Source organism: Sarcophilus harrisii, chromosome 2 (genome assembly GCF_902635505.1).
Source record: "Sarcophilus harrisii chromosome 2, mSarHar1.11, whole genome shotgun sequence".
NCBI classification, from domain to species: domain Eukaryota; kingdom Metazoa; phylum Chordata; class Mammalia; order Dasyuromorphia; family Dasyuridae; genus Sarcophilus; species Sarcophilus harrisii.
This window is the reverse complement of record NC_045427.1, coordinates 311,438,751-311,458,793: the sequence shown is the minus strand read 5'-3', so window position 1 is coordinate 311,458,793 and position 20,043 is coordinate 311,438,751. Positions and strand designations below refer to the sequence as shown.

The 20,043-nt window shown below is 35.9% G+C and overlaps 1 protein-coding gene across 2 annotated transcripts in view; it reads left to right on the top strand.

Moving 5' to 3' along the window:
• Window positions 1-20,043, top strand: part of LOC105750359 (deubiquitinase DESI2-like) — an 89,525-nt gene that overhangs the window by 56,844 nt on the left and 12,638 nt on the right. For both annotated transcript variants that reach the window (XM_031952609.1, XM_031952610.1), the window contains exons 2-3: window positions 17,315-17,387; window positions 18,783-18,876. In XM_031952609.1, the coding sequence (XP_031808469.1) occupies window positions 17,315-17,387; window positions 18,783-18,876 (167 nt within the window). The remainder of the gene's footprint in view (window positions 1-17,314; window positions 17,388-18,782; window positions 18,877-20,043) is intronic.

Sequence of the window (20,043 nt, the reverse complement as noted above, 5' to 3'; positions counted from 1 at the left end):
CATTATTGGGATCATAAGCACCTATTATTAAATGCTTCCCATTGACAGTTAGCCAGTAGACACAATTAGGTCTTCACAAAGGCTCTTATTAAGATATCATTGTAAGAATAGTAGCTACAAAATATTCCCCATAAATTTTTGTCTCATTTTCCCATAAATATATAGCATCAATGGAAAGAATAAAGTGGTTGATTACAAGGTCCCTTTTGCCTCTAAATCTATGATCTTATTCTTTAAGGGAAATTGAATCTTGATAATGGTATTAGGTAAGGTATTTTAAGGGAAAGATAAATTGGAGGCCAAGAAGCTAGGTGTCCGACTCAGTGGATAGAGAGCAGGACTTGCAATCAGAAAGACTCGTCTTCCTGAGTTCAGATCTGGCCTCATATACTAGCTGTGTGATCCTGGGCAAGTCACTTATCCTATTTGTCTCAGTTTCCTTAACTATAAAATGAGCTGGAGAAAAGAATAGCAAATCATTCTAGCATCGTTTCCAAGAAAACCCCATGTTGGGATCACAGAGTTGGATGCGACTGAAATGATTTAATAAAACAACCAAAACAATTGGAAACAAGGAGAACAGTAAAGACACTGTTACCATATATAGGCAAACCTCATTTTATTTTGCTTTGTAGATTTTATGTTTTTTACAAACTGAAGATTGGTGGCAAGCCTATGTCAAATAAGTCTACCAATCATTTTTTCTCCAATAGCATGTGTTCATATCATGTCTCTGAGAGAATTTTGGTAATTCTCACAAAATTTCAGATTTCTTCATCATTATTATTATAATATCTGTTTTAGTGAATTGTGATCAGTGACCTTTGATGTTATTATTGTAAGACTTCAATCGATAAATATCATGTATGTTCTGACTCTTCCACCAACGTGCTGTTCCTTGTCTGTCACTCTCCTGGGGCCTTCTCCTCTCTATAGACACAAAATATTGAAATTAGGCCAATTAGTAACCTTATAATGGCCTCTAAGCTTTTAAGTGAAAGGGTCAATCAATATGGCAAACATCATTGTTGTCTTATTTCAAGAAATTGCCTTAATCACTTCAACCTTCAACAACCACCACCTTAATTAGTCAGAAACCATCATCATTAAGGCAAGACTCTCCACCAGCAAAAAGATTACAATTCACTGCAGGCTTAGATGATGGTTAGGATTTTTTTTTTTGACAATAAAGTGTCTTTAAATTAAGATATGATTTTTTTTTTTTAGATATAATGCCATTGAACACTTAATATATGCACTGGGGAAAAATTTGTGTGTCTTATTTTGTCATGATATTTGCTTTACTGTGATGTTCTGGAACCAAACCGACAATATCTCTGAGGTCTGACTAAATGGTAACAAGGGAAAGAAGAAAGGTCTCATCTTTCTTCTTAAAATATCACTGTAAGAACAGTATATTCCCCATATTCCCCATAAATTTTTGTCTCATTTTCCCATAAATATATAGCATCAATGGAAGGAATAAAGTGGTTGATTACAAGGTCCCTTCTGCTTCTAAATCTATGATCTTATTCTTTAAGGAAAATTGAATCTTGAATGTAGTGTTATGTAAGATATTTTAAGGGAATATCTGATGATACAAGGTCATCGGAATACATTTTCAATGTTCAAAGGAATCATCACTTCTGTCATTTAAAAAAATTAAAATGACATCAAATCTTTACAAGCTTCTTTGTAGCTTTTAGGAAGCCATGATAACCCAGGAGTTTTTCTAAGGTTTTAGTGGCTCAGATTTAACTTTGAAATTTAGAGAGAGGTAATGTGGTCTAATGGAAAGAACATTGTGTTGGGAATTAGGAGATCTGGATTCTAATTCTGGTTTTGTCACTAAAAGCTTTATCACCCTTTATTTCACTTTTCTAATGCCTCAGTTTTCTCCTGTGTAAAATGAAAAGGTTGGTCAAGAGGATCTTTGAGGCAGCTGGGTGACATAAGGGATAGGGTGCTAGACTAGTAATAATCCTGAATCCTGAATTCAAAAGCCTCAGATACTACTTCCTAGCTAGTTGTGTGACCAAGAGCAAGTCACATTTTCTAAGCTCAATTTAGTATCTGCCTCAGAAGAGTCAGAAATAATTACAATAATAGCTGGCATTTATATAGCACTTTAAGGTTTGCAAATAACTGTATAAATATTACCTTATTTGATCCTCACCACAATTCTGGGAGGAAGTTGTTATGATCATTCCCATTTTATAGGTGGGGAAAATGAGGCTAAGTGACTTGCCCAGGATCATGTAGCTTGTAAGTATCTGAGGAAGGTTTTGAACTCAAGTCTTCCTGATTTCCAATCCAATACCTTATCCAAAGTGCCACCAAGCTCCTCTACACAGCTACCAAATTTCCTGATGTTAAAAGAAGCTAAGAAGAACTCCAGTGTGTTAGATGGATTCTCTCTGACTGGTTAGGAAAATACATGGATGAAAAGCCTATAGAATGAAGCATGTGTATAGGGGGTGGGTGGGACAGAGGAGGTTGATTTGAACTTTAATTGATTGTTTGATCTGAATTGATTTACAAATCCTTAACCTCTGCACTAATGAGGTCATAGATCCAGCTAAGTACTAAATAAGTTCTGTTACTTATTCCCTGTATGATCTTAAGGTAGTCACTTCTCTCTCTACCTCAATTTCCTATAAAATTAGGGAATAGTACTACATGACTTCTATGGCTCCTTCCAACCTTAAATCCTATTATCTTTTAAAAATATTTAATTTTTATTCCCAATTACATGTAAAAACAAACTTTAACATTCCCTTTTTAAACTTCCTCCTTCCCCTCCCCACAGAGAGTAAACAATTTGACATAGAATATTTATCTAATCATGCAAAATATTTCCATATTAGTCATGTGGGAAAAAAAAACACATACCAAGACTTAAAAGAAAACCATGAAAAGAAATAAAGGAAATGGCAAAATAGCATGTTTTCATTTGTATTCAGATTCCATTAGTTCTTTCTCTGGAGATGGATAGCATTTTTCATCATGAGTCCTTTGGAATTGTCTTGGATCATTGTGTTACTGAGAATAGCTAAATCATTCATGGTTGATTATCATATAATTAAATCCTAGGGTCTAAACATGGAACTGTCTCAGGAAGAGAAGATATAAAAAAGCTGCAATTTCAATGATTGGAAAAACTGAAAAATTATGAATTTCCAAATTATTGTATTAAAATAACTCACATTTTCTATAGCATTTTATATCTAAAAGCATTTTACATACATTAAATTATTTGATCCTTATAACAATTCTATGTGATAAATAATGTATTATTAGTCCAATTTTTCATCTGTAAATATACATTTACAAAAGAAATGGAAGGCTAAAAAAATTAAGAACCTTCCTAAGGACATACAACTTAGAGCTGAGCCTTATAGAGCCTTAACAATTTTTAATTAATACCTTTCGTTTTTATATCACCTTCCAAATATGTCCCTTCCCTTTCTCTCTTCAAGGAACCATACTTTAGAACAAAAAAAAGTGAAGTTCTAAAGAACAACTCAGCAAAAGAAGCTAATATATGAGGAGTTTGGTAGAACTAGGTGTTCTAAAAGTCTGCATAGTTTTAAGTTACTAAGACTTTTGGGATATTCTGCATGTGCAGTGTTCCATATCCACATAATCCAGTCTCTTATAACCTACCAAATCCTTTTACACATATTATCTCATTTTGTCCTTTCAAAACAAGCCTGTGAAGAAAGTAATACAAATAATTTTAACCTCATTTTATAGATAAGAAAAGTGGGGAAGGGAATAGGCATTTATATAGAGCCAAGCCCCATGCTAACCACTTTATAAATATTATTATTTAAGTCTCACCACAATCTTATGAGGTGGGTGTAATTATTATTTTAGTTTTCCCATTGAGGAAACTGAGGTTAAGTGATTGTCCAGCTAGGAAGTGTGTGAGGTCAGATAAGAACTTTTATCTTTCTGGCTCCAAGAACAGTACTCTATCCATTGTACCACCTAGCTTCCTCTAAAATTACCTGTCCATGATCACACAGAGTTAAATCTCAAAGGCAAGTCTGAAGTCAATTCCAGCATTGTATCCCCTATGTCACATTCTGGAACTGAACCTAAAGTTTTCTGATATTCTGGAAGGTATTGTGTGAATATATGGCTTGAATTGTTTTGTATTAAACCTTTTTGATTGGCAGGTACACTGGTATTCCAGATTCCCTACAATCACCGCCTTGTGCCCTCCAATGTCACTATTACATTCATCCTAGCTACAGTCAGACACCGAATCTGTGTTCAGTGCCAAGGAAGCCAGCCATCTGGTCACAAGTTCACTAAGGAGCTGTCCAAGCAAGATCAGGTGGGGAGGGAGAATGCATCTTGTATTATTATTCATGGTTCTAAATGAAGTAGCTGTTGGAAAGATTTCCTGGCTTTCCCTCAGCCTTCTTTAATCCTAAGGTCCTTCCCTATAATAATAGCCATAGAGCTAGATGTGGAGTAGGGATGGGGCAGCAGGAAGGGAAGGGAGCAACATTTATTAACTTGCTATGCGGCTGGTACTATGCTAAGCACTTTATAAATACTATCTCATTTGACCTTAGCAATTATCTATACCAAATTCCTTATTTAGGCTCATATTCAGACCCAGAGAAATGAAGTAACTCCTTCACAGCAATTAGTGGCAGAATTTGAACTCGGATCTTCAGCTTCACTATTCTTTTGAATATGCCCTTTAGAATATGTAGATGGAGAGAGGCAATGTCATGTAATGGAGAGAAAGATAGTTTTGGAGTCAAGAAACCTGCTTCTGAAACATACTGGTTTTTGTGGGTAAGTTATTTAACCTCCCTGAGTCTCAGGCAGTTCTAAGACTATCTGTTATTTATTCTTTTGATAAACATTTATTAAGTCATTACATCAACTAAAATATAGCACTAGGCAGTAGGGGAAGAAAAACATAGGATTCTCTGATTTCAAGTTTAGATCCTTAAGCTTCTCCTCTCCCCAAGAAGTAGGAGGGTAAAACACAGCATAAACTTAATTAAATGCAACCTCTTGAAGGAAGTGATAACTCAACTAAACCTTAAAGGAAACTACAAAAGAGATTATTACAGGCATGGGGAACGTCTGTGTACGAGGAACAACAAGTAAGACATAAAACATATCTAGAACACACCTGGAATGTAGTTTATCTGAAGAGGAGTAAGGTGCAGTAAACTTAGACTGGTAAAGCTGGAGCTGGATTAAGAAGGGTTTTAAATGCCAAAGGCTTTTTATAATTGGTCCCATATGCCACTGGGAACCATTAGAGAGTCGTGAGTGACATATTCAGATGTGTGCTTTAGAAACATCAGTATCATGGCTATGCAAAAGATGGTTTGTTGACAGAGAGTAGAGGCAGAGACACTAATTAGGAGGCCATTGTAGGGGTTTAGGTGATAAATGAAGATGGCTTGAATTGAGCTCTATGAAAAGAGAAAAGAGAATGGATATAATACACATTTTGGCAGTAGAATTGGTAAAATTTGTGTTTCAATCAAAATAAGGTAAACTGAGACACAAGAGTTCTGAGCATTATTGATTAGTAAAGTGTAAATTTACCAATGAATAAGATCTCAGCTTCTTCAGCAAAGCTAAGGCCCTGAATGAATGGGGCTACAGAACAAAGAACAAGATTTTGTAGGTAGAGAACAAATTATGATTGGTTACAAGAACTTGACATCATGAATGGTAAAAATCAATATGATTGGTTGTAGAACTGAGGTGTGGGGGACAACATGATTGGTTAGAAATCCCCTTCTTCCCTCTTATGACTAAGAAATATTCGCTGTTTGGGACAAGTTGCAAAGTTAGAGAGAATGGACCAGACTTCTTCTTTTTTATTTAATATTTTTATTTTTCCCCACTTAGATTTAAAATGGCTTTTTACATTTGTTTTTGTTTTTTTGTTTTTTTGGCAAGGCAATTGGGATTAAGTGACTTGTCCAGGGTTGTACCCTGAAAGAGGAAGTATTAAGTGTCTGAGGCCAAATTTGAACTCAGATCCTCCTGACTCCAGGGCCAATGCTCTATCCACTGTGCCATCTAGCTGTCCTTATGTTTGTTTTTAAAACTTTGAGTTTCAGATTTTCTCCCTCCCCTTAAAAAAGCACATATGAAATTATGCAAAATATTTCCATAAAAATCATGTTGTGAAAGAAAACTTAAATCTCCCCCCCAAAAAAACTCTCAAGAAAAATAAAGTTTTTTAAAAAAGAGTATATTTCAATCTGTATTCAGAAACAATCAGATCTTTCTCTGGATATGGATAGCAAATTTCATCATAAATCCTTCAGAGTAGTTGTAGATCATTGTATTGCTGAGAATAGCAAAGTCTTCCACAAATGATCATCACACAACATTGCTATTATCCAGGTTTTTCTGAGAGCATCTTGCTCATCATTTCCCATAGAACAATAATATTGCATCATAACCACACACCAATTTATTCAGCCATTTCTCAATTGATGGACATCTCCTTAATTTTCGATTTTTTTTTTGCCCTGAGAAGAGAGCTGCTATAATGATGATATCTGCATGGATAGATTGAATCAATGGATCAAGTTTTCATATGGGGAATTCCTTATACCAATGGCATCACAGATCCAGATATTCTCTCCCTATCTTCTCCCTCCACCCCAGAGAACGGAATGATAACAATGGAAATATTGCTACGAAGAGCAGGTTGACAAGTCTAGCTTCATAAGGTTAGGATTGCTCACACACAGGAGCATCCATAGGAGTAGGATTTAGAGTTATAACAGACTACAGAGATCTAATTGATTCTTTCATTTTACAGAGGAAGACACTGAGTCTTTTTTTTTTAATTATTATTTAATAGCCTTTTATTTACAGGTTATATGTATGGGTAACTTTATAGCATTGACAATTGCCAAACCTCTTGTTCCAATTTTTCAACTCTTACCCCCCACCCCCTCCCCCAGATGGCAGGATGACCAGTAGATGTTAAATATATTAAAATATAAATTAGATACACAATAAGTATACATGACCAAACCGTTATTTTGCTGTACAAAAAGAATCAGACTCTGAAATATTGTACAATTAGCCTGTGGAGGAAATAAAAAATGCAGGTGGGCATAAATATAGGGATTGGGAATTCAATGTAATGGTTTTTAGTCATCACCCAGAGATCTTTCACTGGGCGTAGGTGGTTCAGTTCATTACTGCTCCATTGGAAATGATTTGGTTGATCTCATTGCTGAGGATGGCCAGGTCCATCAGAACTGGTCATCATATAGTATTGTTGTTGAAGTCTCATTTCACTCAGCATCAGTTCGTGTAAGTCTCTCCAGGCCTTTCTGAAATCATCCTGTTGGTCATTTCTTACAGAACAATAATATTCCATAATATTCATATACCACAATTTATTGGTCCCTTTCCCTTCTTTATGATCTCTTTGGGATATAAGCCCAGTAGTAACACTGCTGGATCAAAGGGTATGCACAGTTTGATAACTTTTTGAGCATCCCTTCTTTATGATCTCTTTGGGATATAAGCCCAGTAGTAACACTGCTGGATCAAAGGGTATGCACAGTTTGATAACTTTTTGAGCATAGTTCCAAACTACTCTCCAGAATGGTTGAATTCATTCACAGCTCCACCAACAATGCATCAATGTCCCAGTTTTCCCTCATCCCCTCCACAATCATCATTATTTTTTCCTATCATCTTAGCCAATCTGACAGGTGTGTAGTGGTATCTTAGAGTTGTCTTAATTTGCATTTCTTTGATTAATAATGACTTGGAGCATCTTTTCATATGACAAGAAATAGTTTCAATTTCTTCATCTGAGAATTGTCTGTTCATATCCTTTGACCATTTTTCAATTGGAGAATGGCTTGATTTTTTATAAATTAGAGTTAATTCTCTATATATTTTGGAAATGAGGCCTTTATCAGAACCTTTGACTGTAAAAATATTTTCCCAGTTTATTGCTTCCCTTCTAATCTTGGGAAGACACTGAGTCTTAAAAAGATAAAGGGATTTTCTCATAGTCTAGCAAATAGCAAATAGCCCATTTATTTAGTAAACAGCAGAATTCGGAGTCAAACCTGCTCCTCTAAGTACAAATCCAGAGCTCTTTCCATTCATAACAACAAAACCAGTAATAATATCTAGCAATTTAAGATTTGTAAAGTACTTAATAAACACATTATTTCATTTTATCCTCACAACAATTCTCCAAGGCAGGTGTTATTATTATCCCCATTTTACAAATAAGGAAACTGAGGCAGTGAAATAATTTTTTTCTGGGGTTACACAGCTAGTTGACTGTCTGAGGCTGAATTTGAACTCAGGTCTTCCTGTGCTCCAGTGCTTTATCTACTGTGACACTTAGCTGTTCTTAACAGATATTTGTTGAATAAATTAATTAGAGCAATATATTCTACATGCACAATATTATACTTCTGTGTGAATAGTAGCATAAGGCACTATTATATATTTGTATATATATATATGTATGTGTCTGTATGTGTATATGCATATATGATTAGAAAAGAGAAAGGACAGCTATATCTCAAAAGTCAGTTGCATCATTTTGCAGTCTTTTAAGAGGAAAGGAAGTTCAGTACAATCCTTTGCTAATGTCTGAAAAATAACGACACTGCAAGTTTGTTTTATAATCTAGAGAGAAAGCATATTTTAGCCAATAAATCTTAATAATTCAGATAAAACTACTAGCAGACTCATTTTACATTCTCTGTTTTACATTAGTAAGACCTGGCTTCCCAGATCTATTCTAAAGTTGACAGAATTCATTTGTCAAGATCTTTACTGACATGTGCTGTCTGAATGCCAAATATATTTTATTAACAAAGTTTATTATTCACTTTCTTTATTCCTGTTTCCTTTTATTCCTTTCATCCTTCTCTCCATACTTAGCTCTACCCACTGATCTCAAGATGCACCCATCATGCCTCTTCTGTGCTTGTTATCACTCCAAAAACATTTGGAGATCACTAGGTTGGGTTGATTTGGGGTATTTATCCATTAGACTGGTGGAAGTGGGACAGGGACCGGACAATAGTTGGGCTGTCAGCCTTCATCTGACCTGGATTTGGTCATCCTAGAGTGCCAACCAAATTGTAATATAATTGGGAAGTATTTAGCAAAAAAGTAAAAATGCAATGTGGCATAGATAATGTTAAGTTATGGTTGTCTAAGTCAATATATGGTGCAGGGATCCATTTCTTTTTGAGTTTGACACCACTAGGCAAGTTCAGAGGAGATATAGGATTTAGAAGAGAACCTAATTAGTCATCTACTCCAATCTTTCATTTTGCAAATGTGGAAACTGCGGTCCAGAAGGGAAATCCAGCTTCAGACACTTACTAGCTGTGTGATCTTGGGCTGTTTGCCTCAGTTTTCTCATCTGTAAAATGAACTGGAGAAGGAAATGACACATGACTTCAGTATTTCTGCCAAGAAAACCCCAACAAGTTGGAAATGACTGAACAACAACAAATTCTACTTTCCTTTGCATAGCATTTTCAGCCTCAAGAGAATCCTCAAAGCCCACTAAGTATTTCTCCCCTTTCTGCCCTCAATGTTATGTGGCCATAGAAAGATGAGCCACTCTCCCTCCCTTATCACCTGAGTCTTTTTTTGCCTTTCTTTGCTTCAATGTTCTGCGGGGAGGCATGAGTGAGCCTAGATCCACACCTGCGTAGTTGCCAGACTCCATGCCTAGGACCTCCTTCCGTTTTCTGAATCTGCCAGCTGGCATGACCCCTTGGTTCCCCCCGTGCTTCTCTTCTGTTACAAGGATCCCCTGTGGAAAGCCTGCTTCTGGGTCAGTGATGGAGCAGGTGAACACCTTGAAGCTCTGTGGGGAAACTGGTGCATCTGTCACCACTCCTCCCATCCACATTTGTCCCTTGATTACACAGGCTTTTCTACTTTTAATTGAACTTGGAGAATCTGTAGTATTTGTAGGAACCTTAGTCAGCTTAATTCAGGCAGCATTAATCATTGCTCCCTTTTCCTGCTATCTCAATCCACTTTCCTAAACTGTGGAATTTGTCTTGTGACTCCCTTGCCAATCCAAGTCTGGTGAAGTACCCATGTAGCTTTTAACATTTTCTCCTCTTCAGCCTATAAAAGTCACCCCTTGTGTTAGTCCTCGGGCTTCACCTTCTTGTAAATACTCTCCAGGAGCAAACTCAGAAAATAAAGGGATGATTCTGGGGAAAGTATTTAACCTCTTAAGGCTTAATTTCCTTGTGCATAAAAATGGAAATAATAATATGTATACAATCCTACCTTATAGGAGAAAAGTGCTTGTTTTATAAATCTTAAGGCATTATATGTCTATAGGAGTTGGTTAGGAAAATTCTTTGATCAATCTGATGAGGTTACAGGAAGGTGAGTCTTGATCTGGTGCTTTAATTGCTTCTCCTTCTATGGGGAATTCCCACTGACAACATCTTTGAAAAGATCAAAGAACTCTCCTGGACATTAAGGATGATTTGGTGGACTTAGACTGTTTTCCTGGCTCCCCTCTATCCCCATCTCTCGTCTCCTTTTCTCTCCCCTCTTCCCCACTTCTCTTCTTTTCTGTTTTTGGGTTAGGCCTATAATTTTTTTTCTTATAAAATCTTTTTTTTTTTTTTGGGGGGGGGAGCAATCAAGGTTAAGTTACTTGCCCAGGGTCACACAGCTAGTAAGTGTCTGAGGTTGGATTAAAATACAGATTCTCCTGACACAAAAGGTATCAAAATATTCTGTCAAGATTTAATTCTTTATGTAAAAATAAAGAAACACACCTATACAAATTTGCTTTCATTTTTGATAAGTGGTAAATTATGTATATTCCAAAAACTAAATTTATGATTTATTATGAGTAAATGTTTGATTTGTTTACTTATTTTATATACCTATATGCCCAGCTTCATGTAAAAGTTTCTCGGGATAATAAGAACTTCTACTCTAAATTAGGACTTTTTGAACTTTTTCCTCTGGAAATCCCTTTCTCCCTTTTCTCATTTCTAATCTATTCTATTATTTGCTTCTATTTTATGGGTGAATTCAAGACTAATAATTCTTGATCTAGAGAAAGCTGAAATAAGACTTTTTAGAGCTAAGTTTAGTCTTTGGAGTGTGGTGATTGCCCCTCTCTGGGATCTGTGCCTCAGTGAACCTTCTTGGTTCAAATGATCCTGGCATCAGATGTAATGATGGAGTTAGGAGTCTCTGTTTGGCAATCAGTTAATAAATACATATTAATTGCTTACTTTATGTCAGGCATTGTGCTAAGCCCTGAGGATACAAAGAAAGAAAAATCGTCTTTTGAAGATTTCAAGTCTGATCAGAAAGACATATTAAAAACAATTATATTCAAACAAGATATACAGCATAAACTGGAGATAATCAATAGAAGGAAGGCAATAACATTGGGATTGGATAAGGACTTCTTTCCTTCAGGAAAGAACGTGAGATTTAGCTTGGATTTGAATGAGACTAGGGAAGCCAGGAGTCAGAAATGAGAAGAAAGAGAATTCTATGGAAAGTAAGTGTTTAATAAATGCTTGTTTGATTCCTTGACCTAGTCATGGAGAGATACCAGAGGGGACCCACTGCAGTTATATCTGTTCTTTTAACTCATGGCCTCAGGGGAGGGGAACCTCAGACTGTAGGATAGGGGAGGGGGAGATTTCTTAAACAGTTCAAGTGCCTAAAGAGTTTTTAGGGAACCACATTTCTAGAGGTAGGGAAGAAGCACTTGGGCAGTGGTAGCTTAGGTTTGACTCTAGCAAACCCAGGTCCAACAGTTCTAGGACCCAATCTGAGAGAGAGAGACAGACAGAGAGAGACACACAGAAAGAGACCCAGAGAAAGAGACAGAGAGAGAGAGAGAGACAAAGAGAGATGAACAGAGAGAAAGGGAGACAGACAGAGACAGAGACAGAGAGAGAGAGAGACAGAGAGAGGGAGACAGACAGACAGACAGACAGAGAGAGCACACAGAGAGTAGAGAGAATAGAGTGAGATTTGAGCTGTGGCATATGAGGAAGAGATTTGTTATGTTGTGCAAGAAAAATCAGATCAAAAGGGTAATAGCACTATAGGGCATTTGTTCTCTGGAAGTGATCAATAAAACCCATCACTTCTTGGTGACTGCCAAAGGCTCCTTATGGACAGAGACATTCAAAAACATCAGCAACAGGGAGTCATGAAGGATAAGAGATGGCTGGATGGCTGTTTTTAGGTTTTCCAGGGTTGTAGTTTGTTCAGGACCCTACTTGAAAGGGTCCTGACTCAGTAAATTGGCATCACCAGGGTACCCAAATAGAGACAAAGACTCCATTAGTTTCTGCGCTTTTGTATTGATTTGTGGTGAAGTAAGCATCAGCAATTTGTTCAGATCACTGCCTGGAATAATTTGAATTCTCTCCATTCACACTATTCCCCCATTTTTTATTTTCTTTAGGCTGATCTCTTATCTTTTGTAGCCTTATATAAGTAGCCCTATATAGGCTACTTTCCAATCTAGAAGTTTTGGTCATCAGGTCCTTATCCAGTTTGGTCAACATGATGCCATCAATGTTGTGGTAGATCTCAAAGTTTTCAGGGAGTGAAATCTCCTTCAGGTCTTTGCTCACCAGACCATGGTTCTATCAGGTAGAGTTCAGTGAGCTGCAAAAGATGGTGAAGGTATACCTAACTCTTTCACATGTGAATGCAAACTCTTTGTGGCTATTTTCAGTCACAGGAATAGAGAAAAAGGCATAACCCCATGCTACTTACCCAGAGCCTGGTTTCCTCTTTTACCATATATAAGTTTGGAATATTTACAGTAAATTACATGATTCTATTCTGCATGTTGTAGTTTATTCTCAGTTACTAAATATCACCCATCTTTCTTGTTGTCCTCAAAGGACTATTGTAAGGGGAGAGGTGCTAGTACACACTGTAGCTTCTTTTATCTTCCTCACTAGGGAAGAAATGGCTCTCACATCTCTCAGGACCTGGTGTTTGGTGCCAACTATATAGGATTGATTAGGCAACTCCATTCCATTTGGCATAATGCCCAATAATGTCCATAAAGGTTGCTATCGACACTCATAGCTACTGACTCCTAAGAGTGCATATTGTACTTGGGACTGCTAACCCAAAGTTCCTTACAGGAAAGAGTACCATCATCTTCTGTCCATCTAGGATGGAGATGTGTACTTTATTCTGGTATCTCCAGAGTATCCCAAGTCCCTTTTTATGTTGATAGTTGCTGTGCTATATTGAAATTTAACACAATTAATATGCATGTGTGTGTGTGTGTGTGTGTGTGTGTGTGTGTGCATGTGCATCTGACTGCTTCTGACATTGATAAATTTTAGGATCTAAGGCGCTATGGTAGGGTACTATATACCCAGACCATCAAACCTATCTGTTTTAGGAATTGTAGATCCTCCCTTGACAATACCCCGGTGGAGAACTTTTTGAGAGGCAAGTACGTGAAACTCCCCAACTTAGCCATCTGGAAATGGACAGAATCTAGTTCCCATCTGGGTTCACTAACTGACTTTGCAAATGTATCCTCTGTGAGATTCTCCAAATTAATAGATTTAGAAGCTGAGAGGAGCTCCAGTTGGACTTTACCAACCATTGTTCTAATGATTCATCATAGTCTTGTCTCTTTCTATATATCTTATAGCTCCTCAATTTTTTGTTAGTCAAAGATCATATGCACTCTTACCCCCAAATTGGAAGTAATTCCTTTATGGGTAGTGATAGGATGCAATTAAGATTTCCTTACTATTGGGGAAGGTTCTTTTTTTCTCTCCTCACTCTCATTCCTGTTATCTTCCCCATTAGCTCTGATTTCAGCAGTACTATTTCACACTTTTAAAAATGAGACTATCTTATTAGAAACTATACTTAATGCTCTCTATTCCCATCAATTTTGCAACTTTTACTTGTGTTATTATGAAATTCATGAATTGTTCCTCTGACTAAGGTACAGTTCTTAAAGACCAAAAGCACATTCACATCCATTTCCAATTGCTGACAGCTTGCTTTTGGTTTCCTTAAGATAGCAATCCAGTTTTCCTAGGGTCATTAACAACAAGCAGGGAATGAATGCCAAAGTATATCTTCATTCTCCCTGTCAACTTCCTTGAAAACCTAGGGGGCTAATCCAACTGTGTCAATGAAGACCTCTTCTCAATCTCCCCTTTAATTTTCAGAATTTCAAATGTGGTATTTAATTGGAGGTTTTTAAGTTATTCTTTTTCTAGCTTTTTTAGTTGCATGTCCAACTCATTGATCTTCTCTTTCTCTATTTTATTCAAGTAAGCATCTAGAGATATAAAATTTCCCCTAAGAATTGCTTTGGCTGCATCCCATAAATTTTGCTATGTTGTCTCATTCTTGTTATTCTCTTGGATGAACTTATCAATTATGTCTATGATTTGTTGTTTCTCATTCTTTAGGATTAGATTATTTAATTTCCAATTAATTTTGGGTCTATTTTCCCCTGGTCCTTTATTACACATAATTTTTATTGCATCATGATCTGGAAAAGATGCACTTACTATTTCTAACTTCGTGCATTTGATTTTGAGGTTTTTAATGCCCTAATACATGGTCAAATTTTGTGTAGATTCCATGTACCACCGAGAAAAAAGTATATTCCCTTCTGTCTTCATTCAATTTTCTCCAAAAGTCTATCATACCTATTTTTCTAAAATTATATTTATCTCCTTAACTTCTTATTTATTTTGTGGTTTGATTTATCTAGTTCTGAAAAGGCAAGGTTAAGATGAAGATCTCTTCTTGATTGCACAGAGAAGGCTTGCTAAATGTGGCTAAAAATAATCCCAATCACTTGAAGCTTCTCTCTTTTTCCACTTCAGTCATAAGATCATTTCCTATCAAATTTATAGACTATTCCAAATATTTAGGACCAGAACCTGGTGTATTAGGCTAAGGATTAGAATAAAATGATACATTTATAAATCATATAACATTTAACAAAAGAAGTTTATTCAGCAATAGCATGGAAGAGATACTCAGCAAGGATATAATGTTGGCTTATTTTCATTGATCTTATTCCCTTAATTCCCTAGAGTGGCATATTCAGTTAGAAGCATATCTTAACTTCTCTTCCTCATAGAGTTTTTAAAAAAAAAAATTTTTGTTTGTTAATGTGTAAAATACTTCAATCCTATAAGGAGTGAGAGCTACTTCCTTAAAAAAAGCTGTGTTCCCCAGTGTGGCCAGCTGTTTTGAAAATAAGCTTTGGGCAATCATGCCTACTAAAACTGGTGGGATTATTGGGATAGTGACACTGAAGCAAGAAAGAAAGGAGAGAGCATCAATAAAACAAGAAAAATATACCAGAAAAAACATAAGGATGTTCAGAAGGAGGAACTCATACTCAGGGAGGTATTGGCACTATTGTGTTAAATGAACTATATACTTTAGCAAAAGAAGTTATATGTAATGATGATTTACAGTTTCATATGCAACCCTCTTTTTCTGTTCTCTAAAATATATTTGTTAAGTTCATAATGAATATATATTTTTAAATAAAATAATTTATTTTATCACGAGTTATATAAAATGGAAAGGATTTTGCAAGAATCAATGTAATTAAAATGAGAAGAGAAACAGCTAACAAAAATCTTTGCAGCAAATTTCTTTGATAGAGATCTGCTTTGCAATGTATATATATATATATATATATATATATATATATATATATGGAATTGCTACAAACATATAAAAAGAGCCATTGCTCAATAGATAAATGGTTGAAAGACATGAAAAATCTGTTCTCAAAAGAAAATAGATGACCTATAGACAATTATAGAAAAATGCTCCAAATCACTAACATGAACAGAAATTAAAATAGGAATAACTCTCAGTTTTCATCTTGAATCCATCGGTTTGGCAAAGATGACAAAAAAAGGAAAGTAATAATAGCATGCATATGAGGAGATATTCAAGAAAAGACACATGTAGGCACCATTAATGGAGTTTTGAATTGATTTAACCATTCTGGAAGGTAATTTGGAATTATACACAAAAAATTACTAAACTCTGCATCTCTTTTGACCTAGAGATATCACTATTAGCTCTATATCTTAAAGTAATCAAAGAAAGAGAGGAACCAATTATTAAAAATATTTATGACAGCTATTTTCATTTTAGCAAAGAACTAGAAACAAAGTGGATTCCCATTAATTGAGGAATGACAACAAATTATAGTATATGAATGTAACAAAGATTAGTGTGTCATAAGAACTTACAAAAAGGATGGATTCAGAGAAACTTGGGAAGATTTCTAATGCAGAGTGAAATGAGCAGAACCAAGAAAAAAATTTATTTAATTACTACAATAATGTAACGGAAAATAACTTGGAAACAATCAAGAACTTTGAACATGCCTCATAAAGGAGGATAATGAATCATACTTCCCACCTCTTGGTAGAGCAGCAGTTTTAGATAGAGACATATATTTTTAGAGAGGGCCAATGTATGAATCTGTCTTGCTTGGTTATGCTTATTTGTTACAAAGTAGGGCTTTGTATTTCAGGGAGAGAGAGGAGAATTGGGACGCAATTGTTAAAGTGAGGCAAAAAGGAAAAGAGAACATCAATGAAACAAGAAAAATACTCTAAACAGAACATAAGGATGTTCAGAAGACACTGATAATCAGGGTAGTATTGCACTATTGTATTAAATGTAATATATACTTTAACAAAAGAAGTTATATGTAATGGTGATTCACAGTTTCATATATAATTTTCTTTTTCTATTCTTCTTTGTAAATATCAATAATGAATATTTTTTTTAAATAAAACAATTTATATAACAGGGTAAGTTTTAAAATTTAAGAGTTGAAAGAGACTTCTAATATTGCCTCATTTTACAAAACAATAAGATGTGGATTTAGGAAGTAAAAGGATTTGGCCAAATTCACATATCTAGATAATGACTGAACTGGGATTAAGAGATAAATTTCCTAACTCTTAATCTAGTGCTCCTTCTTTTAACTGACAAATAATTTATCTTCTGAAGTGAGATAATATTAATATAGTGATTATTCACTCATGAATAGCACAAAGAATTCTATAATTTCTAAATATTTTAGGTTACTCCAGTTACTTTAATCTGTCTCTATATGGTGCTTGCCCTTTGCCTAGAATTCCACTTATGACTTTGATTATTTATGGACTGGATTTTTCTGGAATGGATTCATGAACTATGACTTTTCTGGGATTGTGATTGCCCTTCTAATGTTCTTTTCTTCTCCCTGCAGTACTGGATCAATGAGTACACTTCTACTCTGGGCATTGGTGTGTTCCATTCAGGCATCGAGATTTATGGCCGAGGTAGAGCCTCCTTTATAGTTAACTGGGTGGAGGTGGGGGTGGATGGGATCTGTGCTGATTTAATTTGGGGCTTTTCCATGTGGGTTGTTGGATCTAATTCTATGAGGAGATGGAATGACAAAGTTGGTGAGTAAACACACAGGGAACTGGGAAATGCAAAAGATAAGATCCAGAAGAAGTAATAGGTATTTTTTTACCTGAGAAATGATGGATGTGGGGAGGTAGCATGAGGGAGGTCTTGAAAGGGGTCATTTTAAAGGCTCTGCTCAAGTCAGATACAAGGCCATCTCCTAGTCAGAATGAGACAGTTGTCTCCAAATATGGGGAAATTTTCATGATGCCGAACTACAAGGCAGATGGTACAGTATCTCAAACCACCATTGCATTCTGGAAAAGTGATCCAAGGGAAGGCTCCTTATAGCCTCTAGACAGATTATAGGATCACAGATTTAGAGGTGGTAGGGGTCATTTAGTACCTCTCCAACTCCTTCATTTTACAGATGTTATAATCCTCTTGCAAAAAAGCAACATCCAATATCATTTTCTTTGAGAAATTATAGTACTTTGAATAGAATGGAAATAAAAATCTCATTAAAAAGAAGTCTTGGTAGTCACAAGAATTCAAACTCTTGAGTAGCTAGCTATAACAAGATTTAAAATCTATACCAATTTTTACCAATCTATACCAAGATTTAAAAACTAAGAATTCTTTAGTAGAATATTACAAGATTATTTAGTCACATTATTTGAATATTTAAGTATATAATTTTATTATTTTGCATTTAAATAAAAGTTTCTTCTGCAAACAAGGAAATATAATTTTTTAGTAAAGTTATACTATAGGAATCTAGGTAGTGCAGTGTATAGAATACTAAGTCTGGAGTCAGGAATATTTGAGTTCAAATCCAGCTTCAAACTCTTACCAGCTGTCACACAGCTGGGCAAGTTATCCCCTATTTGCTTCAATTTCTCACCTGTAAAATGGGTATACACTGGTAAAGGAAATGGCAAACCACTCCAGTATCTTTGTCAAGAAAACTCCAAGTATAATGTCCATGGGAAAATGTTTAAAAATTGATTATTTGTGATTTGTTAAAAGGGGGGGGGGGGAAGAATGAGCTCTGGTGTGTAGAATTCAAATTTATAAGCTTGAATATACTTTTGATGAAGAAATGCTCATGTTTAGATAGTCAGTAGGAGGCTTATGATGACAGGTTGGGAGATTTATGAAGAATGGGGGACCAGTGGGGAGAGAGACAGAGTAGAAAGGTCCCCGAGGCAAAGGTAGAGATTACTGTCCTGATGATATGGACCAAGAGGAAGCTAGTGGTGTTAGTCTCTAAGGTACCTTTTTTGATTTGCTTTACTCCCATGATTTCTTCCTTCCTTGTCTAGAGTTTGCCTATGGGGGCCATCCTTATCCTTTCAGTGGGATCTTTGAAATTACACCTGGAAGTGCAGTGGAACTGGGAGAAACCTTTAAATTCAAGTAAGGACTCTTCCTCTTCAAGCCATTCCCCAACTACTTTCCCAGACACCCTTTCAGAGAAGCTCCTTATGGTGGTCCACCCTAAGTGTTTTTCCTCAGTTGGCTTAAACTGAAAGGTCTATCCCAGGGAGCTTCTTCAGTGAAAAAAAAGGTTATAAATGTGATCCAGAGAATGCTAAAAGTAGCAAACAGGAGACATAAGGGTGGTATTCAAGGACATATACTTAGTGTAGGAAAAGAAAGGAGGGAGGAAATGGAGTTTTACTCATGTCCTCAAATTAGAAGAATGATTATACATGTTTACACATGATGTCACCCAATATCCTAAGTTATTCAGTGTCCCCAAGATATTCTTCTGAAATAGAAACTGGGAAAAGCTCAGATGTCCAAAACTTAAATATGCTAGAGAAGAGTTGATTTTATGACTTTTTATTATTGCTGACTCCATGTTGGTATAACCTTAAGAATGTATGAGGAGGAAGTAGGTCCAAGTCCTAGTTACAACCTTTATTTTCACTTTCCTGTTCTCCTCAGGACAAATAGGAGATACGCTTTAAGCCTGTTTTTTACTCTGGCCACTCACTCTTCTCTCACAAGTCCTAAATGTATTGCGGTGGTTCCCAAGTTCTGCCTTCATATTTGCTAGCACTGATTCTCACTCCAGAATTCTTTCACCTAATAGACAATATTTTTTAAGCTTCCATATTCCCAGCACCAAGGGCCACAAACTACTAGTTAAGTTTGCATAGCATTTTACATTAAAAATTATTTCATCTGTACACATATATTGTATCTAGGGTATACTGTAACCTCTTTAACATGTATAGGACTGCTTGCCATCTGGGGGTGGGAGTGGGGGGAAGAAGGGGGAAAGTCGGAACAGAAGTGAGTGCAAGGGATAATGTTGTAAAAAATTACCCAGGCATGGGCTCTGTCAATAAAAAGTTATAATTATTAAAGAAATAAAATAATGATTTCACAAATATGATCATATTTGATCTTGATAACCACATAGGGCATCAAGTAGAACAGAAAACTGAGACTTGGAGAGGTTGTGTCCTTTCATGATCACATGGCTAGTGAATGATGGTTTTGGAACTCCACTGGGCACTAATCAGTATTCACCACCCCTACAGCTATTTTTGGGGCTTCAAGTATTCTTAACAA